Source organism: Oryzias latipes, chromosome 16 (assembly GCF_002234675.1).
Source record: "Oryzias latipes chromosome 16, ASM223467v1".
Lineage (NCBI taxonomy): Eukaryota > Metazoa > Chordata > Actinopteri > Beloniformes > Adrianichthyidae > Oryzias > Oryzias latipes.
Genome location: NC_019874.2, coordinates 15180333 through 15189516, shown reverse-complemented (window position 1 = coordinate 15189516; position 9184 = coordinate 15180333). Strand labels below are relative to the sequence as shown.

At 38.8% G+C, this 9184-nt stretch overlaps 3 protein-coding genes across 3 annotated transcripts; 2 read left to right on the top strand and 1 right to left on the bottom strand.

Annotated features, from left to right (window-relative positions):
* Positions 1-360: 360 nt before the first annotated feature.
* Positions 361-2291, top strand: psenen (presenilin enhancer gamma-secretase subunit). The gene is made up of 4 exons (XM_004077803.3): positions 361-476; positions 900-969; positions 1284-1388; positions 1753-2291. The coding sequence occupies exons 2-4, from the start codon at positions 909-911 to the stop codon at positions 1890-1892; spliced, it is 306 nt and encodes a 101-aa protein (XP_004077851.1). The 5' UTR covers positions 361-476; positions 900-908; the 3' UTR covers positions 1893-2291.
* A 1268-nt stretch (positions 2292-3559) lies between these two features.
* hspb6 (heat shock protein family B (small) member 6) lies at positions 3560-4554 on the top strand. Its single transcript, XM_004077802.4, has 3 exons — positions 3560-3861; positions 4085-4207; positions 4307-4554. Exons 1-3 carry the CDS (start codon positions 3706-3708, stop codon positions 4463-4465), a joined length of 438 nt encoding a protein of 145 aa, XP_004077850.1. The 5' UTR covers positions 3560-3705; the 3' UTR covers positions 4466-4554.
* A 244-nt stretch (positions 4555-4798) lies between these two features.
* On the bottom strand, positions 4799-9115 carry proser3 (proline and serine rich 3). The gene is made up of 13 exons (XM_011485109.3): positions 9004-9115; positions 8611-8702; positions 8264-8526; positions 8022-8170; positions 7881-7921; positions 7412-7497; positions 7201-7328; positions 6864-7087; positions 6363-6781; positions 6172-6271; positions 5914-6052; positions 4996-5077; positions 4799-4917 (listed from the first exon to the last, which is right to left on the bottom strand). Exons 2-13 carry the CDS (start codon positions 8674-8676, stop codon positions 4866-4868), a joined length of 1749 nt encoding a protein of 582 aa, XP_011483411.1. The 5' UTR covers positions 8677-8702; positions 9004-9115; the 3' UTR covers positions 4799-4865.
* Positions 9116-9184: the final 69 nt, after the last annotated feature.

The following is a 9184-nucleotide window of genomic DNA, read 5'->3' as shown; positions in this document are numbered from 1 at the left end:
TTAACTTAAATTCGGACTGCAGATCATATTATTTTTATAGTTTGCACTAATGATAGTACTGACTGCTATTTATTTTTTTATTTATTTTTTTTTTTTATATATACCAAACTAATAAATGGTAAGCATACACATTTGTGGAAAAGATTTAGGGCGATATTTTATTCCATTGTCCTAACTGTTACATTTCCTTTTAGATAATGATTATGCGAATTTTTGGGTAATTTCTTATAAATCCATTTAGATTCAATAGTTTTATTATTTTCAGTTATATTAATGTTGTGGTTTATTTTAGATTTTGCAATCTTGTTACATCCACTCTTTTTGCGCTTTTTATTCTCCTCCAGAGCGGTAGGTGGCGGTGTGGGGCGCGGCGTATTTAAAAACAAAAACAGACCGTGCAGGCAGGCGAATCGAAGTAGATCATCTAAGGGAGGAAGTATCTGACTGTTTCGACGAAATCTGTCCCTGAAATATAGGTATGTTGCTTAAGTAATGTTTTCTATTTAGAATATATAAACACATAAACCCCCCCTCCCCCATAACCTGCGTAAGTTGTTGGCACAGAGGAGTTTTCCCTCTTTTTCCTGTGTTGCTGCTAAGCTAACAAACAACACATCAGGGAATTTTGAGTCACCTGACTTTAGCAGGTTTGCTAGTTTTTCCGAGTATTTTTTCTTTTTTAGATAAAATCTTTAAACCGTCTTGTTTGTTCATGTCAGTTCAAGACAATGTTATGTATTGTCCTTTTTTTAATGAACATACTCTAGCGACAGCGTCGCCGCAAGCAAGGGTTTTAAATCCCTGTTTCTCTGTCTGTCTTTAAGTTAGTGCCCCAACTCAAGTATAATGCTGTTTGTCTTGATTATGTATTTGTTTCTATTCATCTGTTTTTCCTCCAGTTCACCACAATGAACCTGGAACGACTTCCAAACGAAGAAAAACTTATCCTCTGCAGAAAATATTACTTGGGTGAGAACACATTTATTATTATTATTATTTGTTTTGGTTTTTTTCAGGCCAACATTGTAAATAAAAAAAAATGTTCTTAATGTTTTACCTGGTGAAATAAAGGTTTTCTATCTATTATTATTATTCATTGTTGTTGCTATTTGTCCAATTAATTAGATGACTGCTATAATGATTTTCTACTAGAAATGTTATGCATATGTATGTGACGAATGAAGTTTGAATTTTGATCTAGTGTTAAAATGAATCGCGTTCATTAGTTAGGTCATATTTATTCATTATATTAATGTCACATTTTGTGCCTCTTTTTTCTGCAGGAGGCTTTGCGTTTCTCCCTTTCCTGTGGCTTGTCAATGTTGTCTGGTTTTTCCGGGAGGCCTTTGTAAAGCCAGCTTACACTGAACAGCTGCAGATAAAAGCCTGTGAGTGACTAAACTACATCAGTTCATGGTGTTAGAATAATACACGTAAATGCCGTAAAAACCTTTTTACTTCTTAGAGTTAGCTTCTCTCACCAGTTGTTTTTTGGACTAATTTATTGTGTTGTTATTATTTAAATATTTGTTTTGCATGACTTCACAACTGAGGCCCAATTTCTTTAAGGGAGATCTTTAACCCACATTAGTAGCAACATTTAAGCTTTCATGTCATTTAGTTTTTATTTCTTTTGTAATAAAAAATGAATAAGCTGTCAATATGTTGTATTTACTTCTGTGGTATAAATAGTCGTTTTTGATCCTCTAATTTCATTTAGTGATTTGTGTTTCTTGTGTATTCTTTTTCTAGATGTAAAGTGGTCAGCAGTGGGATTGCTGTTTTGGGTGGCGGTTCTCACCACATGGATTACTATTTTCCAGCACTTTAGAGCACAGTGGGGTGAAGTGGGAGATTCCCTGTCCTTCACAATTCCACTTGGCACTCCATGAGACATTTTTTTCCATAGCACAAATTAAAAAAAAGAACGATCTATTGTTGTGGACCAAAAGAGGGAGAGAAAAAAAATCGTTTTTAAGTGCAGTGAAACATTTTGGTCTGTTTATCCATTGCAGCTCATTTGAGAAGCTGAATCATATTTTAACTAGCTGTCACATTTTTGAAAAATAACGTTTTTGTTTTCTCTCTGCCAAGACACTTATGAGAGTTCTTTAGAGGCTAATTCATCTTTTATATGTTAGAATGATCGAGCTGGGTGTTCAGTCAGGCTTCTTCAACACTGTTATTCTCTTTTTAGGATATGATAAGATGACTGTGAGCCAACATGGAAGACAAAAAAAAACATTTTTATTTGTGAATTTTGCTGAATAAAGTCTTCTCTCATACTTTCATGTCATAGTCTCTCTATGTATTTTTTAACAACATCAATTGGAGGCATTTATTGCAGCCAATAATCAGGTAAGTTTTTGAAACATATTTATAAAATTTACAGTGATCCTTTAATCTAAATAAATGATGCTACAGAAAAACTTCTAAACAGCTGCTAGTCTTTCCAGAAATGAAACAGCAGGTCCATCAATTAAAAAAATAATTGCAACTTCATTTAAGACTCTGTGATTCCCTAATATGTTCAGCAAACGTAAAGAATTATTTAAAACTGTCACATTTATTTATTTAATGCTTTAAATTATAGTCTGTCACATGATAAATAAAAAAGTAGTTTTTAAAAATAAAAACAATGCAATATTTTTGTTATAATCCATACTGAATAAATTAAAATGATTGTATGTATAAGGGTTTGTATCCATTAATACATAATTAACTCAAAAAGGCTGAGCGACTTTCCAATTACCTTATAATATGACTGCTGGTGGCTGTTCTGAACATGGGGTGTACTTGTGATAGTTTTTGAATTTGATAAGAATTTTTCTGATATTTACACACTGCTGTGTCACCACCCTCTTTATGGCCTTTCTGAAGTCCAGACGCCCACTGGCGCCTGTTATGAAACCCAATAACTTAATCCCTTCAGATGTCCCCTCTTCCTGTCGCCCTTTGTGAGTCATAACATAATCAGTGCCAATTTTAGCTGTAGTCAAAGCTAGGGTGACAGCTTCAGCAATGCTAACCATAGGGCACACGTGCGCGTGACTTCTGTCTTCACCATGCTGTACGCAGAACAGGAAGAGACAGTCCCCTGCACGGAGAGGTCAGAGGTCACTGAGTAGAACTGCTTCTACATGAACACGTATCATAAGCCCAACTGAATGTGATGCTGGCAGTAAATGTGTTTTATGTGCCCTCCTGCTGTGACTTCATGATCTAAGCTCTCAAAAGTCAACAACGGGGTCTATGAGAACTTATTTTGGGACACGTTTTCCCTGACAACCGACTCGAATCCTAAAGCCCCCATAACAGCTCTGATAATTAACAGCGAGGAGACAGCCGAAGGTTGTTAAAACCACTGAAAGGTGCGATAATTACCAATAAGCCCACAGCAGCTGCATCAAAATAACAATAGACTTAACTTCATCATACGTGGCCGTGCCAGAGCCCCCAAGGGTACACAGATGTAACGGCGGCAAGGTGAATTCCTGGCTCATTATGTAACTCTGGTCTAAAGCAGAGACCTGGGGGGTATAAATTAGAATCCAGGGGGCTGCCTCATTCATAGCAGAAGCGGTCAAAGCCAGTCGGCTGCATCCTCTTTCCAGTGCGCCGGCTTCACTCAGAACTCTTTAAGGGGTCCGTTTCTCTGTCTGCAGCTTTATCAGACTCCCTTCCTGATTTTCCTCTTTATTAGAAATGGACTTCATCCTGACCCCTAACGTGACAGTTGGTGGAATCCCCTGGGAGAAGCTTTTACCGCCTCTCATTCCTCGAGTTAACGGAACGTACGGGCACTGTGGCTGGACTCCAGCGCTGATCATACCAGAGAACAACAATGTCAGCTCTGACGAGGTGGGTCACTTAAGAACTTTAAAAACTAAAAATTTAAAGTACCCTATCTTAAACTGAACTACAAAATTGCTTTAACATCTTAATAGTTTTTTTTTTTTGCTGACAAACTTTTGGCAACGGAGTATTTTATAAAAACTCTTTCTAAGTTTGTATGGACTTAATGTTTTGCAGCTATAATCACTGTCATGTTATTTCAGTGTAACATTGTGAGTCTTGTTGACAGGTGCACTGTGATGAAAGTGGATTCACAGTTCATGTCGATGTAAAACATTTTAAACCAGAGGACCTGCTGGTCAAAGTGGTGGGGGACTTTGTGGAAGTTCAAGGAAAACATGAAGAAAAAAAGGTCGGTATGAAGAGCATTTCATTTTTAAAAGAATTTTGATTCTACTGATTTATGTAGCCCTCCCCCTCCCTAAAATTGTTCTACATTAATGCTCGTCAGGAGAATGGCCCAGGATTTACAACACGGCAGTTTAATCGCCGCTACCGAATCCCAAAGGGAGTGAACACCATGGCCTTGGAGTCTGCCGTTTCCCCGGATGGCGTCCTAATAATATCTGCACCCTTGCTGGAAACTGAGAACAGCAGATCTCTGATGTAACTGCAGTGATGTGCATCAGTAGTGTTCACAGGATAAAAAAACCCACAGTACAAAATAACATCATGCTCTTCCGTTCAGATGTGCCAAAACATATTTATTTCCGTCTATCACTGGCACTTTGTTAGCATCTCTTTGGTTTGTATATACTTGTCTGCAATTACTTATCAGCGTTACATAACCCCCAAAGACATGGCTCTTTGTAAATATGCTGTAGTCAGAGTTAAAACTTTTTCTTTTTTGCCATTTTTGTAAAAGAGGTGAATTGTGATTAATAAATAAAGACAAACTTGTTTTTTTTTCCAAAGTGGAAAACCTCCTTTAAAATGTAACAATCTTTATTTGTTTAGAAAATGATAATAAAAATTTAAAAAAAAAACTTTTTGGTGTCTCTTTTCAATATTTAAATGACCTGCTGCTCCTCTGGGAATTCATTCAGCATAACATCCACGTTCCTATGAAAAGAGCAAACATGTTTTTCAGTGACGTTTACTTTGAAAGGAGTCCACCAAAAGAGAAAAAAGATTTAATACCTGATCTGATTCTTTACCCATTTCCTCTGTTGGCGCAGGACTTGGAGCAAAGGGTCATTTTCAAATTCTTTTTCATCTGAATCTAAGAAAAATGGTTAAAAAAAAGTCAAACATGATGAACAAATGATTTAAAAAAAACATTTTTTCTTGCACATGTTCACCTAGGAGCATGGAAAACAATATTTACTAAGATAAAAAAATTATTCTGTCACCTAATTCTAAATAAATGAGTATTTTTACAATAAAGAAGAGAACTGTAGAAACTAAAGTTTAGATAATCAGGATATTTGCTTGTAGGTTAGAGCAGCGGTCCCCAACCCCCGGGCTGCGGACCGGTACCGGTCTGTGGGTCATTTGGTTCTGGGCCGCACAGAAAGAATAAATAACTTGCATTACTTCCGTTTTATTTATTTCGGAATCTGAAAGATGTTTTATTTTGAAAAACTGCCTGATTCTCTGTTACATCCATCCATGTCACTACCGCTAAAATAAAACCCAGGAACTAACAAAATGAGGAAAAAACAAACGTCTTTTGAAAGTTTCTTTGCCAAGTGGAAAAGGCCCAGCCAGGACACAGAAGAGAAGCCTTCCACTTCCAAAAAAAGGAAGCCACATTTAATAAATTGTACTTCTTTTTTGCACCATGAGTGTGGGAAGGGGAGAGGATGATGACACCTGTGCGATGTACAGTGTCATGCGTGTCAAAATATAAGCCCAGTGTTCGTCTTGTCACGTCTTTGTTCCTCCTTCATGGTAGCGTTGCTACAATAAACATCCGCCAACATCTTAAGACCGGTCCGTGAGACTCTTTGTATGACATAAAACCGGTCCGTGGCCTTAAAAAGGTTGGGGACCATTGGGTTAGCGTATCTACACATGATCAGAAGACAAATGTAATGTTTGCTGCCATGAACTCACCCTCTGCTTCTTGAAGCAGCTGTGAAATGACTTCCAGAGAATTCAGAGCTTCACAGGAAGAAACGGGGGATTTTTTGGCTGGGGGGATGGTGTGATCAGGAGAAATGGAGGAAACTGGGAATAAAACCTCTGAAACAACCTGTCAAAACCAAACAGGGACATACCAACCAGTCTGAATATTTTCTTTAACTATTAACATCTGATGATTGTTAGAAGCAAAAATGCCCTGTTGATCTGCACAGTTTAGGTGGTTCTGACCTGTCCCATGGCAACGTGGACCGGAGAGGGTGGAGGTTCATAAACAGCAGGAAACTCCTGGCTCTCCTCTCTGGGTGTCATCTTTTTTTGGCACCTCTCCCTGACAGAACAAGACATTTTCAAAAATGATAACCCAAGACCCCTCTGGCATGTGGTACCTTTTGTCCTCTTCTCCTGTCGCATTGCATCACCTAGCTGATCTCCTCTTCTGCTTGGGGGCTCCTGTCTTCTCTGGCTCCTTCGTTTTAGCTTTCTGAGGTATTTGTTGGTGACTTAGCTCTTCCCCTTCCGTAGCTCCAGGCGATGCATGTGGTGATGATCTTGAGTGCTCTCCCAAACAAATAGCGGAACTATCAGGAACCTGGATTGTTTTATGAGCACTCTTCTGTGTAATGCTTTGCTTCTCTTTGAGGTGAAGCTGAACGGGGCATGGAAGAACATCGCAGAGTAAGTGCGTATGGGGAGGGACATTGCTAACGGACGGGGGTACTGAGGAGCTGGAGACAACATAGGCTGGTGGGGTTTGTCTGTGGGCTTCTGGCTGGAGAGCAGCGGCATGCGGATGGTCAACTGTTTGTGAGGAATCTGCAGATTGACAGGTTGTTTGTTGCTGCGGAGTAAACCAAAAAAACAGCATTTACAATCCTGTAATGCACGTTTCAAAACAAAATGGAAGCAATTTTGATTCCAACCTTGGAGATGAGTCCACTGCCTGGTGTATCGGTCAAACGAGGAGCCTGCCAGCTAAATGTAGAACCAGGAAAACTAGAACTTTGCAGGCACTGGTCCCTGGCCTGTTCCAGCTTTCTCCTTAAACGCCATTGGAACAAAATATCCTCCTCTGGTCGAGTTGGGGGGGTCAAAGTTGGAAGGAAAGACTTTTGAAAGGCGTGAATGGAGTCTGAGTTTGACTTTGCTGTGGACAAGCAAACATATGTGACACTTTTTTAAGCAGCAAATCAAGATGCTTAGTTATAAGAGATACGTGAAATTCAAATCTTTATATTTGAAATCTGATTATTGCCTCACCAGGTTTCATCAAACCGGGAGTCAGAGGTTGTGGCATAAACTCGTCCACACTCACTGGAGATGAAAAATCAGAGAATCCCAGCCCCCCTGAGCTCACATGAACAGATCCCGTGTTCAGATCCTCTTCACTGTCAGGAAGAAAAGACGTTCACTTCAAAACAAAACAATCATCTTAAATTAAATTAATTGTTTTTAGCATTTCTCTACATACTTTTCCAGAATAAGTCTGCTAGCCCTGTCTTGAAGTTGTAACACATCTGAATCCTCTAATTCTTCCTGGGAAGTGTCGGAAAACAGCTGAGAAAAACAAAGCAAATGTAAACACCTGACAGTCCCTTAAAGAACATGCATGCAACCGGAAAACATGTTTTATAAATCGCACAGTTCAACCTTGTAAAACCAACAATGTTTTCCTTGATTTATTTGACAGTGGCAGGTAAACACTGGATAACCAGGGATCCAATAAACACACGACAGGGTTTTAGAAACAGAGTGGTGAACTGAAATGCAAATGTTTATAACGCTCCTGATAAAGGAATAAATTGTTTGTCTTGCTGGCAATCTGGTATTTTGACAAATTGTTAGAAATCAGGACTAACATAAAAACTAAGCAACACTTTGTTGTTTAGTGGCAAAGGTAGCATAACCCTTTACGCTGTGACTGATTCCAGTGAACTCACAGTGACGGATCCATCATGTGTGACAGCAGAATCGTGGTCGTCTGTCCAGGGATAGTAAGATCATGCAGATGATAATAAACATACACTATTATGAAAATAACTGTTTGATTATCGGGTACAAAGGTAAGAGATAAAATGTACCTTTATGTAATGTTTTAGTTTGTTTTCCACAGGGAGATGATGAGTGGAACATCCACCACAAAGGTTCCTGCTCTTCTCCAGAGACAGGAGTCACTGGCTGGCGCTGTTTCCGACTCTGAGGTAGACCATGTCGAAAACGTTCTATGTATCTTCAAAAAGCAAAGGTTAATGATTTGTCGAGCAACGTTAAAAGACTAAATATGAAATGAGATTGTGATGAAACCAGACAGCACGGCACGCACTTAGCCAGCACAGAATCTTCCTGAACTCCTGAGGAATCTTTGGAAGCCTCAGACCTCAGAGGCTGATCTCTTTCCTCCATATCAGGAGTGATGCTACCAAGACGAGATGCGTGTTCAGGGGACTGCCAAGACTCAGCAGCCACAGATTGTCCACCAGTAGAAGAAACATGGCGATCATGTTTCTTAAACAGTTTCTGATTTTTCTGAGCACATGATTGTAATTTTACACCGGATCTCCTGCTTGTGCAACCAGGACTGCGCGTCTGTAAGAAGTACAAGAAGTATGAAGTAATAGTTAGAATCGACTTGACAACAAAGATGTTAATGAAGTTATCTTTAATACTAACACTTTTGTTCTTTGTCTTTGACAGAAGTTGCTTGCTGGATGATTGCTTGTGTGCCCTTCTTTCCATGGATGGTGGCAGATGAAATTTCTGCCCTGTGAGAACAGCATCAACACAATTTTTTTAATAAAAATGATTAAGCAATAGTAAAACGCATAAAATAAGTTGTATGTTTATTATTTTTACTTCTAATTTTCTGACCCCTCCTCTCTAGTCTAATTTAAACTGTACTTTTCTGCTCATTTGGTGGATGATAAAAAAATCCTGACCTGTGGATTTGCACATCCACACCACAACATCAAGCAACACATTGACCCATAACAAACACGTACAACAACAATGACACAGATTTACAAGACCAAAAGTTAAGATTTTGTGAAGAAAAGAAAAACCTACCTAGTTGGCTTTTTGATTAAAGTACACCTAACAAGATGGATGAAACCAGAAAAGCTGTAGCGTTTGAGTTGTTTACGGCAAAGAACACAGCTTGTGGAAATTGACCAATCAGGGGCTGAGTTTTGAATAATGGACAGAACAGTTGTCCAATAATAGTAAGATTCTGCTCACAAAGCATCCA